At 41.0% G+C, this 16,581-nt stretch overlaps 1 protein-coding gene across 1 annotated transcript in view; it reads right to left on the bottom strand.

Moving 5' to 3' along the window:
* INSR (insulin receptor) overlaps nt 1–16,581 on the bottom strand; it is a 100,905-nt gene that overhangs the window by 34,934 nt on the left and 49,390 nt on the right. Inside the window, exon 3 of the mRNA XM_044998526.1 lies at nt 2,251–2,566. Within this exon, the coding sequence (XP_044854461.1) occupies nt 2,251–2,566 (316 nt within the window). The remainder of the gene's footprint in view (nt 1–2,250; nt 2,567–16,581) is intronic.

Raw genomic sequence — 16,581 nt, 5'->3', positions numbered from 1 at the left:
TCCATCAATTTATTCCAGTGCTTAACCACCTGGACAGTTCGGAAGTTTTTCCTAATGTCCAACCTAAACTACCCTTGCTGCAATTTAAGACCATTGCTTCTTGTCCTATGCAATTTAAGCCCATAATTAACCAGACAACCTCCCAGAGAAATCCGAATGAGAGAACCCATAGCACTGAACTGTTCCTCTACTAAGATGAAATTCCTATGGTGACAAAGGAAAGAAGACAGCTACTTCTCTTCTCACCTAGGCATGTCTGCATGCTGTGCTCCAACTCAAATGGTATTTATTGGAGAAAAAATATTGTAAAGATCTTCCAGAACCAACAGCTCTCTGTTCCTTCTTGCTAATATGCCAGATCCTGAACTTTTTAAGCCCATGGCTTTTCAAAGTCATTCACATGAAGGGGAAAATGATTCCTTGTGAGGACAAAATTGTAGCTCCTGCTCTTAGGGTTAATTAATGCTATTTGTAAGAAAGCCAGGCCCATCCTTCATCTTAAAGTAGTTAGCCAAACAGATAATTCATGAACAGGACGCAGGACCTTTCCTAGGATTTCTCTATCAACAGCTAGAAGGCAGTACACAGAACCATATTTAAAAACGGTAAACAGATTTATATGGATGTGTTTTGGACATAGGAGACTTTTTTTTAATGGCAGTAAAAAGACAAGCTGTTCTTGCAGTTATGACACCAGCACCGACTTCCAGTATAATTCAGAGGAAAACTGTCATCTCCTCTAGGAAAAGCACCAGGACATTGTGAGTAAGTCCCAGTGATAGAAGGACTGGTGTGAGCAGGGACGGGCAGGAGGAGGACCTTGCTGTCACACACAAGCAATGCAGAGCCCACTTTTGGGGCTGTTGGTTCATATGTTTGAAATACAAAACAGGAAATAGACTAAAAAATCCAGCCATAGTATAAATTCCCTGATTTGTTAATCAAGGAGCAAATGTTCATGAACACAAAACTACAGATATTCACAGGAAATCTGACTCATCACAATACGTAATTTTATTGTGGGAGAAACAAGGTTTTCTGCGATCAACAGCATATAACTATGTATATTATTTTATTCCTTTTGTCCTTAAAGCCCTGAGAATAATCAGAAAGACTGTAGTCCAGGGGTCGGCAACCTTTCGGAAGTGGTGTGCTGAGTCTTCAGTTATTCACTCTAATTTAAGGTTTCACGTGCCAGTAATACATTTTAACATTTTAGAAGTGTATGAGTGTATAATATATAACTAAACTATTGCTGTATGTAAAATAAATAAGTTTTTTAAAATGTTTAAGAAGCTTCATTTAAAATTCAATTAAAATGCAGAGCCCCCTGGACCAGTTGCCAGGACCTGGGCAGTGTGAGGGCCACTGAAAATCAGCTTGCGTGCCGCCTTCGGCACACGTGCCATACGTTGCCTACCCCTGATGTATCCTCTCTTCTGCACATGCAATACTTGTTTGTTACATTTTCCCTTTATCATAGAATCATAGATTATTAGGGTTGAAAGGGACCTCAGTAGATCTAGTCCAACTCCCTGCCCAAAGCAGGACCAATCCCCAAATGGCCCCCTCAAGGATTGAACTCACAACCCTGGGTTTAGCAGGCCAATGCTCAAACCACTGAGCTCTCCCTCCCCACAAACCATAGTATGATGGTTTTGCCTACAATGCCATATGGCCCATCCACAATGGCTATTAGCATATGTCTACAACAGCTGGAGATGGGCAATTAAATGGGGAGGCTTTAAGTTATTACAGAGAATTCTTTCCCAGGTGTCTGGGGGGTTGGTCTCAGGGTCTAACTGACTGCCATATTTGGGGTTGGGAAAGAATTTTGCCCCAGATCAAACTGACAGAGACCCTGGGATTTTTTGCCTTCCTTTACAGCATGGGGCACAGGCCAGTTGCTGGTCTGAAGTACAGCAAATGGTGGATTCTCTGTAATTTGAAGTCTTTATATCAAGATTTGAGAATGTCAGTAACTCAGCCGGAGGTTATGGGCCTATTACAGGAGTGGGTGGGTGAGGTTGTGTGACCTGCGATGTATTGCAGGAGGTCAGACTAGCTGATCATGATGGTCCCTTCTGGCCTTAAAGTCTATGAGTCAATAAGACGCAACACTGGAGTTGTTTCTCAATCAAGGAAAAGAATACAAAACTCTGATACAGCAAGTGTGTGTGTCTAAATAAGAGTGATACACAACTGACAACACAAGCAGCAACACTGGGCAACAACATGGACATCACTTACTTGCTGGAGTTCATGATGTATCCCGATGGGCACTCATGAACACACTCATTGTTGTGAATAACATGGCACCCGGATTCCCTGGCATTTTTACACTTGTTGTGCAGCTCCTGGCAGAAGCTGAAGGTCACGCAACGCCACCCCTCAAAGCGGTAGTAATTGGCTGGGCAGGTCTCCACACACGTGCCATCAAGGTAAAAGTTACGGCAAGCCACACACTTCTCAGGATTGTTGGGCTCCGAGCAGTTGCCCAGGCATTCGCTGTGACAGCACTGACCATCAGAGGTGCAGCCTTGTGACTTACAAGCAGGTGGACAAACTGCAAAGACAAAAATGAAAGACACCTGAGCACTTGTTGAGAGCCTGCTGATATAAGGCCCCAAAGTCCCTTTGCTGCACAGCATCATCCCCCCAGCTTTGCAACTTCAGGCTTGTCTACATGGTGGGGTAACGTACACTACAGGCATGTGATTTCTAAAGCACATTAATTGGAACATGTAAATTCTTCTCTGTGCACTAGTAGCTCCCGAGAGTGTCAAACTATGTTAAAGCACAGTAGGGAAGTTCTAGTGCACATTGCAGGGTCTGCACATACCACTTAGTGCACAATGTGTTTGTTTGCTTTAGAAATCACATGCCTGTAGTGCACGCTGCTCCTCAGTGAAGACAAGCTCTTAGTTTCTGTAGCGTCACCTGCTCAGAAGCTGAACTGGATGTCTGATTACCTCCACTTGCCAGCCTGGTATTTGGAACTTTCACCCATGCTGCTACATGGAGGTGGCATCTTCTACCTCTGGACATCGACTTTGACAACTCATTGGTCCTATTTAAATATAGGTTTAAAGCAGATTTTTCTAGTTCTTAATCTCAGTTTTATTTTTCTAGATCATGTTCTACGTACAGCACGTTGGGGCTCACAAGAAGTGCTTTTCTGACTTTGCAATATCAAATCCCAGGTGCTAATGGATAATGAATGATAAGCCTCATACAGCAAGAGCTTTCAGATCTTGGGATAACCAATTAGACTGAGCAGATTCCAGTTCCTCAGTCCACTAAACTAAATGGAGCTCCTCACAACTCACTCAAAAGGAAGCTCCTAATGATGATGCAGCAAAGAATTTATTTGCAATGATCCTTTAATTTAATCTTTGGCATTAGCTGGATATTCTCAATGGTCTCGTAGCTTTATACTAACCTGTCATGATCTTTGCTGGGGAAGAAGAAGAGGGGAAACTGACAGGCCTGAGGTCCTAGAAGAAGGGCACCCAATATAAATACTTCAACATTCCTCCCCAAAGAACGCAAGAAGAAGGGAACCCACAAGTGTTACTGCTTGTGGTTTTCATAGCAGTATAGCCTGGAGCAAATACCATAACTAAAGCTGAGTGACAAACTGCGGGGCCAGTGCTAAAGGGAAGTACCTTTCTGCCACTTCACTCATTGTTTGCATAGGACTTTCAGGCTTAGCCCTACTATTAATGTTAGATTGAGGAGTAAATCAAATGCAATTACTTCATTCAAAACACAGCCAATGAACTTCAGTTCAGAATGTTATAATGAAAGTCTGAAAACAACTAACAGAGTGAGCATAATAAGCCAAATATAAACAGCTTTGATCCAGTGTGGCAAATAAAACAACAGGAGGCAAGATTTAAGGAGAAGGACACAGCATGGGTGGGAGTAGAGTTAATTGTAGGATAACAAATACCATTTGGACTATAACTGTATTGCCAAGCATTCAATCAGAACATGATCCTATTCTCACTAGAGTCAATGGACATTTTGCCCACGGAAACGGGCTCTGGGCCTTTGGTTTGAGGGTGCGTTTGGTGGCATCTGTAGAACTGGTTCTCACCGCCACTCTCTAAGAAATCTTTAGTTAAACTCTGTGGTCTATGGAGCCCAGACCAGGTAACTCTGTACCTCACTAGCCACTGCCTCATACAGCTGGCCACACTTTCTGCCAAAAATGGCCATAGAGTCACTTTTTCCTATTCCTCTCTTGTCCAGCTCCCTAATCAGTCAGAGGAGCAGCTCCTGTCCTCACCGTGTCCCCCCAGGACAGACACCCATCACATAGCTAGCCCACTGCTTCTTCATGGAAGCGCAGGACCCCCTCACTAGACCTTATTTTAAAGCTAGTGAAATATACACATATTGGTCATCTGACAAAGGGCTCTTGGCCAACAATCAACCTAGAGTAAAATTCTTAGAATCAAGAGCATTTTCGCATTCAGATTTTTGTGGGGTTTTTTATAGCCACTAAGACAAAATATTTGTGCTGGGCCCACCTACAGATACAGAAAGACTCAAGCTGTATTTACACTTACAATTTGCATAAACTTTCCCTGAACAGATAAAATACTTACTTGCAAACACGACTTTCAATATTAAACATTCAAGTGATAAGAATATCTGCAGGTGTAAAACGCCACAGGGCTCACATGGCAGTTCTTGCAAACCAGCACCACTGTTAGCAATAGGCAGCAACACAAGACCCTGCCCACAATAGGGCTTGAAACCTTGTGGGAAAGAATTTTCTAAACCCTGTTATGGTAGCATGCTTTGCCTCCACAGTGCCAGTTACACGCAGTGGCTTGAGCCCTGCCAGAGGGCACAGTTTTGGTATGTTGTTGCCTGGGAAGAAAAAAAAATCCCATCCAAATGACGCAAGAGTTATGCTGTCTGTAAGTGTGGGTTCAAAATGTGAATGTGTAGCAGAAGCAAGGATGCAGTCAGCATAGTTCTCACTCTGTACGCCTAGGGCAGAAGTCAACATGGCTTGTGCCTTCACTGCAGATACAATCATCTCAACTACAACATGCATCCATTCTGTAGACCAGGTGGAACCTCAAACATGTCCTTCAACTATACTAAAACCTTGGACGCATCCAAGACTTTCACATGATCTGGAGCAAGCTTAGGTCCCATTTACACTGCAAGACTGAACCATGTTTTAACCCTACTGGTATAGGGTCTCTCCCATAGGTCCTGTGGCACCTTATAGACTAACAGACGTTTTGGAGCATGAGCTTTCGTGCATCCGACGAAGCGGGTATTCACCCACGAAAGTTCATGCTTCAAAATGTCTGTTAGTTTATAAGGTGCCTCAGGACTCTTTTTGCTGCTTTTACAGATCCAGACTAACATGGCTACCCCTCTGATACTTGGTGTTTAAAAATATTTTCATGGAAGTGTTTTGCCCCCAGCTTAGAAGGAAATATCAGGACTAAGCATGGCAAGAATGAAGCCAACACCTGCACACTGTGTATTCTGGATCCAGAGTAATTTGTGAATGTGTAAAGACTGTTAAGAGTAACTAATGCATATACTGAAGCTTCTACACAAACCGCAAATATCAAGAAAACCGAGCACTGTATTTATAGAATAAAGGCTTCAGACACACATTCTTTAATACACCTGTGAAGTTCAAGTAAGAACATGTATGAAAACCACAAGTTGCACAGTCTACAGCCCTCATGTAGGACACTAAAAATAGCCACTCAAGCCATTTATTTTAGTTTTTCTGTGCCGAATCCCTGTATGCCAGTCTCAGGAGAGAAAAGAATTTTAAGAACATAAGACCAGCCAGACTGGGTCGGACCAAAGGTCCATCTAGCTCAGTATCCTGTCTTCCGACAGTGGCCAATTGCCAGGTGCCCCAGAGGGAATGAACAGATCAGGTAATCAAGTGATCCATTCCCTGTTGCTCATTCCCAGCTTCTGGCAAACAGAAGCTAGGGCCACCGTCCCTCCTATCCTGGCTAATATCCATTGATGAACCAACCTATCCTCCATGAATTTATCTAGTTCTTTTTTGAACCCTGTTATAGTTTTGGCCTTCACAACATCCTCTGGCAAAGAGTTCCACAGGTTGACTGTGCATTGTGTGAAGAAATACTTCCTTTTGTTTTAAACCTGCTGCCTATTAATTTTATTTGGTGACCCCTAGTTCTTGTGCTATGAGAAGGAGTAAATAGCACTTCCTTATTTACTTTCTCCACACCAGTCATGATTTTATAGACCTCAATCATATCCCCCCTTAGTCGTCTCTTTTCCAAAATGAAAAGTCCCATTCTTATTAATCTCTCCTCATATGGAAACCCTTCCATACACCTAATCATTTCTGTTGCTCTTTTCTGAATCTTTTCCAGTTCCAATATATCTTTTTTGCAATGGGGCAACCACATTTGTATGCAGTATTCAAGATGTGAGCATACCATGGATTTATATAAAGGCAATATGATATTTTGTCTTCTTATCTATCCCTTTCTTAATGATGCCCAACATTGTTTGCTTTTTTGACTGATGCTGCACATTGAGTAGATGTTTTTAGAGAACTATCCACAGTGACTCCAAGATCTCTTTCTTGAGTGATACCAGCTAAATTAGACCACATCATTTTATATGTATAATTGGGATTATGGGATTATGGAACTGGGATTGTTTAGTCTGCAGAAGAGAAGAATGAGGGGGGATTTGATAGCTGCTTTCAACTACCTGAAAGGGGGTTCCCAAGAGGATGGATCTAGACTGTTCTCAGTGGTAGAAGATGACAGAACAAGGAGTAATGGTCTCAAGTTGCAGAGGGGGAGGTTTAGGTTGGACATTAGGAAAAACTTTTTCACTAGTAGGGTGGTGAAGAACTGGAACGGGTTACCTAGGGAGGTAGTGGAATCTCCTTCCTTAGAGGTTTTTAAGGTCAGGCTTGACAAAGCCCTGGCTGGGATGATTTAGTTGGGTTTGGTCCTGCTTTGAGCAGGGGGTTGGACTAGATGACCTCCTGAGGTCCCTTCCAACCCTGAGATTCTATGATTCTATGAATGTGCATTACTTTGCATTTACCAACATTGAATTTCATCTGCCATTTTGTTGCCCAGTCACAGTTTTGAGAGATCCTTTTGTAGCTCTTTGCAGTCTGCCTGGGTCTTAACTATCTTGACAAAGCCCTGGCTGGGATGATTTAATTGGGAATTGGTCCTGCTTTGAGCAGGGGTTGGACTAGATGACCTCCTGAAGTCCCTTCCAACCCTGATATTCTATGATTGAGCTGTTTTGTATCATCTGCAAATTTTACCACCTCACTGTTTACCCCTTTTTCCAGATCATTTATGAATATGTTGAATAGGACTGGTCACAGTACAGACCCTTGGGGGACACGACTATTTACCTCTCTCCATTCTGAAAACTGACCATTTATTCCTACCCTTTGTTTGCTATCTTTTAACCAGTTACCAATCCATGAGAGGACCTTCCCTCTTATCCCATGACAGCTTACTTTGCTTAATTTTGCAGATAGTTCTCTGAGAGAACACTAGAGTGACATAATATATAATTACCAACTAAAACTAACTGGATAACCATAGAAGAATGCTATTGATTATATTTAAACTGAACTTTCAGTTTAGTTGATCATTCAAACCTTGCTAAATCCAGTGTTCGTTGATGTCAGTAAAACAGCCCTAGAGAGCTGTTGCTTTCACAAGTGTGTGGCTACTACTACAAAGACTCACATAAGAAAATAAAAAAGGCGTAACAGGTGACTGCTTCCATTGTTGTGTAACTGGAAACTTTGTGTACACACACACACACACACAAATGGGAAAAGAAATTTCACATCTAATTTAATAGCTTTTTTCCCTACAGAACTGTAGAACACTCACCAGTTCATTATTCTGGCTTCAAAGCCACAGAATTCAGAATGATTCAGTATGAAGGCAATGGTTTGTAATTAATGCACTAGGCCTATAAACTATCAGAACACTTCACATAATTGCTTTTTTTCCCCCCTAGGTGAAGAGCTACATGGAGATTTTTTGCCATCAGTGAATCATCTTCCTTTCAACACTTAAGGGGGGAAAAGCAATAAACAAAAAACTTTTAGTTAACGCTCAAAGTATGGCAAGAGAAATGCACAGGTTGCTCAGTTCTGCAGCCATACTTCCCATCAAAGTCAATGAGGCAGAGGGAAAGAAGGCTGGACCAAATATCTTTTAAATTGAACAGTTCACCCACATACTTTTAAGTAACAGTTAAGTAGAGTAAACTGATACTCTGACTTAAACTACAGAAAATACAGAAATGTGGGTTCACTTCCTTTTACATTAGCAAAGTTTTTGCACTCCTAGAGCAATAATGCTTATTTTATTAACTTGATACTTAGTGGTAATTAAGTTGAGTAGCCAAACAAAAACAAACTTGCAGTTGATCCTTTATATTGGGCTAAACATAAAAATAAACTGTGAAGCTTGCAAAAAGACATGCTCACATAATTCCTCATCAGCCCACAAACACAGAACATGGTCCAGCAACAGATGTTGTGGCAGAGGGTTAATTCAGAGCTTATAATTAAACAGAGCAATATGATAGATCAAAAGGAGACCTATGCTTAAAAAGTGAGCAAACAACCTGGAACTGGCATTAAATGAACTACTCTGGCAATCACTGCAAAAACCAAACCAGCAGTTTACTGAAAATAGTGCCAACAGAAGTAAATCAACAGAAAAGTCCAGAGCTCAGTCCCAAAATCTCACAACAAAACCTACCAATTCTATAGCCATCAAATGTGAAAACTGGATGAAAGAGGAAAGTCTGTCTGTTTCATTCATCTCTCACCGTGCTTGGCAGCGTAGCGCTCTTGGTGCAGAAACTAGAAGCCAGGTATATAGCTCTCCATTCCATTTTTAAGCTCCACGCATACTGGTTCAGAGTACGATACATCACACAGAATTACTAGCAAAGAAAACCTAAACCAGACTTTACAACATTAAAATCCCCAGAATGGAAAAAAGGGTGGAAACAAGGAATTTTGATTTGAATTAATCCAATTTAATGCTCAGATTTTAATCATGATTTAAATCTGCAAACAGAAAACCTTAATTTAAATAATCTATTTTAATCACACTATGCATTTATATGTTTTATTTATTTTCCTAATAAAGAGTTGATTCTCACTGGTTGGCAATCAATCATTAAAACATGTTGATTTGCAACTAAATACAGCCTTTACGCTAAATTTGGTGCTTCATTTTTGTTAACAAGGACATATTACATTTATAAACATTTACTTAAGCAATTATATAGCTTAACTTACATTTATTCAGATTCTCAGTTTTCCATTTTATATTATGTTAGAAATCAGTGAACGACACGTTGCAGGTTCACTAGTTGATTTTTTATTTACAATTGTGTCAAGTTCATGGAAATTCAATTTAAAATGCACAAAAACTGGATTTTGTAATTAAACATAAGAATAAATTATAATACATAAGAATAAAGTTAATCAAAACATGTTTTGTATTAAAAGCTAATTGATTTGTTTAAAAAAAGTATTATCCGTAGTTAATAAATTTAACTGATTGTTTCTGGTAACCATGTCCTTCAAGACTTTAGCAGATCTCATTCTCTCACACCTAGTTTTTATTCAGAGACCAGATGAGGAAAACAAGCTTTCCTGCTTTTTTCAACTCCCACCTGATTTCTTAACTTTGAACAAACTCGTTATTGAGATAAACTAGTTGAATAAACTGAAATGAAGAAAATATTCTCTCTGCACCTACAGGAAAGGCTATGGCTGTCAAAAGCTGGTTTAGAATTTCAATTAACTCTGGTTTCCAATGCTGAGCCAGTGACTTCCACCAGTTCATTGGTCTTTCTTTAAAATTTGGCAGCAAACATAGAATCATAGGACTGGAAGGGACCTCAAGAGGTCATCTAGTCCAGTCCCTTGCACTCATGGCAAGACCAAGTATTATCCAGACCACCCCTGACAGGTGTTGTCTAACCTGCTCTTAAAAATCCCCAATAGAGATTCCACAACCTCTCTAAGCAATTTATTCCAGTGCTTAACCACCCTGACAGTTAGGAAGTTTTTCCTAATATCCAATCGAAACCTCCTTTGCTGCAATTTAGGCCCATTGCTTCTTGTCCTAGCCTCAAACGCTAAGAAGAACAATTCTTCTCCCTCCTCCTTGTAACAACCTTTTATGTACTTGAAAACTGTTATGTCCCCTCTCAGGCCTGGTCTACACTAAAAAGGGGGTTCGAATTAGGGTACGCAAATTCAGCTACGTGAATAGCGTAGCTGAATTCGAAGTACCCAAATTCGAACTACTCACCCGTCCAGACGCGGCGGGGTCGAACTCCGCGGCTCCAAGGTCGACTCCGCCACCGCCTTTTGCAGTGGTGGAGTACTGGAGTCGACCGCGGCGCTTCCAGAGTTCGAACTCCGAGAAGTCGAACTCACCGCGTCAACCCGGACGGTAAGTGTAGACTAGCCCTCAGTCTTCTCTTTTCAATGTTTTCAATCTTCCCTCGTAAGTCATGTTTTCTAGACCTTTAATCATTTTGTTGCTCATATACTGCTAAATATTTTTTGCATTTAATTTAAATGATTTAATAAATTATAATAAGTTTAGGCCTTAACATAACTTGTCATTATCATATTTAATTTTAAATGTGTTTTTAAATAAACCTGTATTTCATTTAAAAAATAATAAAAATTAAAAAAAACAAAAACAAATCATTGACTTATCAACTTGGTTGGAAAGGAGCTTTTTTTTAATAGGTGGGAGGCTGGCAGAGTCCCTCTCTGAATGGCTGATTTAATGCTAATGTGATTTTGTTGCAGTGTTCATTATGCTTTAGGGTACTAAAGCCTTGTATAGACATCTTTATTATTATTATTGTTATTTAAATACAAATAAATAAAAGTAAAAATAAAGTGTTTGCAGACTAAAGATTTGGGTAATTAAGCTGGTTCTCTGATATTTTATAACAGTCATCAACTCTTTCGTACATTTTCAGACTTTGTTATTTTAAATAACTCCAAGAGGAAGTGGAATTGCTAATTTATGAGCATAAATTTGATCTAGCCAGTATTACTGAACCTTCGTGCGATGATTCCCATGACTGGAATGTTGAAACTAATGTTTATTTAGGAAGGATCGAGTGGGCACAAAGGGAGGGGGAGTGGCATACCTGTTTCCAAGTCATGGATAACTCAGAAGAAAATTATCTTGAATGCTTATGGATCAATGTCCTACCAGATAAAGCACAAGATGGGGTATCTGTTGGTGTACACTATAGACAACAAAATCACATTAGGGAACAGGATGACAGGCTCCTTACACACCTATGTGTAAATTGTAGGGGGGGGAAAAGCTGCATGGTCATGAAGGACTTCAATTTGTGTGACATACAGTGGATGTCTCATGCGGTTAGTAGTAAAACATCCTTGGAATTCTAAATATTATCGCTGACAATTTCTTAACTCTAAAAGTGTTGCATCCAACACAGGGGAGTTCTATATTAGACCTGGTCTTCACAGATAAAGAGGAAATGATCACAGAAGTAAAAATTGATGGTAACTTAAAGTATGTCTACATGGCAATAAAACACCCGCATTGAGGTTCCAGAGCACGAGCTACAGCATGAACCCAAACATCTACACTACAATTTTATAGCCCTGCAAGCCCTGGTCCAACAAGCCCGAATCAGCTGACACAGGCCAGCTGCAGGTGTTTTATTGTTGTGTAGGCACACCCTTAGGAGTCAAGTAATCATGACTTGATCACATTTATGATGTGCAAACAGAATAAAGTCCAGACTAGTGATATTACATATTTTAAAAAGGCCACATTTCATAAAGCTGAAAACAGTTAGGAGCCAAATTAGTTGAGAGGAAGAATTTAATCAGAAAAATGTGAATGATAATTGGGACTTGTTTAAGAACACTTTACTAAATGCCCCCAAAAAATCATAATCTCACAATCAAGGAATATTGGTTTTAAAAAAAAAAAGTAAAGCCAGCAATAAAATGTATAAACAGAAGAAAAGAGAAGTTGAAAGTAATGAATATAAATCAGAAGCTAAGAAGTGTAGAAAACTGTCAAAGAAAGCAAAGGAACACAAGGAAAGATTTATAGCTAGCAGAGATAAGGACAATAAGGAGTTTAAGAATATTAGAAATAAAAAGATTCCTAACAATGGTATTGGTCCTGGAAAAGGCAAGATTATCAGTACTAATGCAGAAAAGGCAGAGATGTTAAATAAATATTTCTGTTCTGCATCTGGGAAAAACAGGTGTAGTTACATCACAGGATAACACTCTTTCCATTCTACTAGTATCTCAGGAGCATGTTAAACAGCTAGTAAAGTTAGACATTTTTAAATCAGCAGGTCTGGACAACCTGCATCCAAAAGTTTTAAATAAGCTGGCTGGGAAGCTTGCTGACTGTTCATGTTGATTTTCAATAGTTCTTGGAATGCTGGGGAAGTTCCAGATGACTCGAAGAAAGCTAATGTGCTATTATCTTAAAAGGGCAAACAGGATGACCCTGGTAATTATAGGCCTGTCAGTCTGACATTGATCCTGGGCAAGATAATGGACCGGCTCATATGGGACTCTATTAATAAAGAATTAAAAAGGAGGGTAATATAATTAGTGCCAGTCAACATGGGTTTATGGAAAATAGCGCCTATCAAACTAACCTGCTATCCTTTTTTTGCTGAGATTATAAATTTGATTGATATAATGCATTTAGCCTTCTCTAAGACATTTGACTCTGTTCTGTATGACACTGATTAAAAACTAGAGATAAAATTAACATGACACACATTAAATGCATTCAAAGCTGGCTAACTGATAGGTCTCAAAATGTAAGCGTAAATGGAGAATAGTCAAACAGCTGTGTTTCTAGTGGGGTCCCTCAGGGACTGGTTTTTGGCCCTATGCTATTTAATATTTGTAATCTATGATCTGGAAGATCATTTTGTTCATCATTGAAAAAGTTTTCAGATGACACAAAAATTGGGGGAGTGATAAATAATGAACAGGACAGGCTAAAGCTAACAATATGGGTTTTAATAGGGCTAAATGTAATGTATAGACTTAGGAACAAAGAATGTAGGCCATACTTACAGGATGAGGGACTCCAACCTGGGAAGCAGTGATTCTCAAAAAGATTTGGGAGCCATGGGGGATAATCAGAAGAACACAAGTTCCCAGTATAACACTATGGCCAAAGGGGCTAATGTGATTCTTGGATGCATAAAAAGGAGAATCTCGAGAAGGAGTAGAAAGGTTATTTTACTTCTATATTTGGCACTTGTGCAACCGCTGCTGGAATACTGTGTCCTCTTCTAGTGTCCACAATTCAAGAAGGATGTTGATAAATCAGAAAGAGCGTTCAGAGAAGAGCCACAAGTATTAGGAAAGGTTAAAGGGTGACTAGATTACAGTCTATAAAGATCTTACATGAGGAACAAACTTTTAATAATGGGTTCTTCAATCTAACACAGAATGGCTGGAAGTTGAAGCTAGACAAACTCAGACTGAAAACAAGGCGTAAATTTTTAAACACTGAGTAATTAACCATTGGAACTGCTTACACCACACGTCATGGTGGATGCTCCATCACTGATATGATTTAAATCAAGATTGGATGTTTTTCTAAAACACTGGTTCCAGGAACCATTGTGGGGAAGTTCTATGGTTTGTGTTATACAAGAGAACAGACTAGATGATCCCTTCTGGCCTTGGAACCTGTGAATTTTAATAAATGCTTTTTAAATAGCCACTGAAATTGCACAACAAGGGTCACGGGGGCATGAATGATAAGAAGCACATAGGAAGAAGTTAAAGAGGCAATACAAGGTAACATTAAGGGAAGCCTGTTTAATTTATAGGCACTTGTGTAAGTGTTCTTCACCGTGTACCTCAGCACCTCACAGAACAATGGATTAAGTCTGAACACCCTGTGAGATGGGGGGGTGGCTTCCTCCAGAGGAATGGAGGCAGAGAGAAGTGATTTCCTAGGCCACATGGGAAGTCTTGGCAGAGTGGGAACTGAACCCAGATCTCCTTTCTAGGGGCGTACACATGCCAAGGAACATACAGTAAAATGCCATTTATGCATATTCTGTGCAGCACTAAGTTAGTCTACCAGATGGAGGTGTGGTCTATCCTACACTGGAAGGAGACCAGAGCAAGAGCTCCATCACAAGTGTGAAAATGCTCAAGCTGAACAGAGGAAAATAACTTAAGCTAAGGCTATCTGAACAGCATCAGATTCCAACAAGCCAGTAACACAAGCTGTTGATCCACCAAGGGATCAGAAAAGTCCTAGACACACACAAGGTATGAAGGTGTCTTCACACTAATCACACTGTGCTCTCACCTACATGGGTGTGTTGCATATTCATTTACACCCTACCCCAATCACCTACAGCAGCAAGCAAACGAGCAGGCAGCCATTCTGGTGGGATTTCTGCGCAGAGCTAGAAAGCATATGCTTGGGTTTTTTCAACCAAGGCCTGCGTATTATGTGCATGTTTTGTACACGAATGATGGGGCATTGTGGAGTAAGCCACAATTATCAATAGTGTCCTGTTCTGCATTTCTGCAGGTTTGGCTCTTTCCGTATGTGCCCCTCACCAACTACACAAAGAGGCATCAATAATTCCCTAGATCAGGGATCGGCAATCTTTGGCACGCAGCCCATCAGGGAAAGCCGCACCCGGCTTGTTTACCTGCAGCATCTGCAGGTTCAGCTGATCACAGCTCCCACTGGCCGCGGTTCACCGTTCCAGGACAATGGGGGCTGCGGGAAGCGCCATGGACTGAGGGACATGGTGGCCGCTGCTTCCCGTAGCCCCCATTGGCCGGGGACGGCGAACCACCAGTAGCTTTCCCTGATGGGCCGTGTGCCAAAGGTTGCACATCCCTGTCCTATATCTACACTGCAATCCCAGGGGGGAGGGATAGCTTAGTGGTTTGAGCATTGGCCTGCTAAACCTAGGGTTGTCAGTTCAATCCTTTAGGGGGCCATTTAGGAATCTGGGGCAAAAAATCTGTCTGGGGATTGGTCCTGCTTTGAGCAGGTAGTTGGACTAGATGATCTTCTGAGGTCCCTTCCAACCCTGCTATTCTATGGGCTGGCATACTCACACTAGGTCTAACCTAGCTTGCACAGCTAGGGTTACCACCTGGCTGGTATTTGACAGGCCTGGATGGTTTTTTTATGGATTTGCCAGAAAAAATAATTTTAACTGCCAGGGTTTTATTATGTGGGTCTAAAGATTTGCATTATCACCACAATACACTGGGATAGCTAATGTTAAAAGTTTGTGTCCAGCTACAGATACTACAATGTTCCCACTTCCGTAATTTAAACAACAGATCAAAAGTGCTGAAAACACAGCAGCTGTCTGCCTACCATCAGGCAATTGCACCACAAATGTGCATAAAAGAGGGGTTGAGTCACGCGAGAGTGAGGAGAAGTGCGAGACATATTAAATAATGGAATATCAGGACAAAGATGCAATTGACCTACTACACCCTCGGGGGGGAAAAAGCTTGCATCAGAAACTGCACACTCAGTGACAACTCGCTAAATGAAAGTCTACAAAGACTGGCTGGCAAAACGTGTTGATAAACACCCATTTGTTATCAGTGATGCTATCAATCTTCTCTATACGGGTTATGGCTCTAGACACTATAAGTGGCTGCTGAAGGCGGAGGATTGAGGAGTTGCCTTGTGGTTGGCAGTTGGGGGTGTGGCGGGCTTGTCTGCAGCAGGGGGACCGCTGGGTCTTTTTTTGCATGTCGAAAGATGGAAACCCTAAGCACAGCTATCAATAGCAATGAGATGCGGCAGCATGGGCTTCAGCACAGGCTACAACATGGATGCCTACCCGGGGCCTTTGCTGTGCTTCTACAGACCTTGCTGAAGTGCCTGGTGCTGTGTCTTCATTGCTATTTTTAAGCCTCGCTAGATAGAGCCAGTGCGAGTTTGCCAGCCCATGCTGCAATCACACCTCTGACTGCAGTGTGGCATACCCTAAAGGCAGCTAGTGACATTAGAGGAAGTTTACCGCATCTTCAATTCCTGCCCTTATTAAATATACTCCTAAAAAGCTGGAGAAAGCCATAGAAAACAAAAAAAGCAAAAAAGTCAGGCTATATTGGATAGGTTCTATCAAGGAGAGAAGAGGCTATTTCCCATGTGTGTGTGTCTGTGTGCGCACGCTCCTGCTGGAGGCTGGTGATATACAGGAGGTCCAACTAGTAGTCCCTTCTTGCCTTAAACTCTGACACTATCATGAAACATCAGGGTTTGAACTATGAAGCTCCCAAGAGAGTCTAAAAGACTGAAGCAAGGACTTCATGCATCAGGCAGGTAATTGTGAGAGAACAAGCCCAAACGCAGAACACACAGGGACTGTTAATGACAATACACCTGGCATGTATTTTAGAATATGCCACACAAGGTTTTTATATTTGTAATAGAAACCAGGATTCTAAATTCCTATACTTATTTTTTATGGCTTATG

The sequence above is a fragment of the Mauremys mutica genome, chromosome 24, assembly GCF_020497125.1.
Source record: "Mauremys mutica isolate MM-2020 ecotype Southern chromosome 24, ASM2049712v1, whole genome shotgun sequence".
NCBI classification, from domain to species: Eukaryota; Metazoa; Chordata; order Testudines; family Geoemydidae; genus Mauremys; species Mauremys mutica.
Note: the sequence above shows the minus strand (reverse complement) of the source record. Positions and strands in the feature narration are given on the sequence as shown.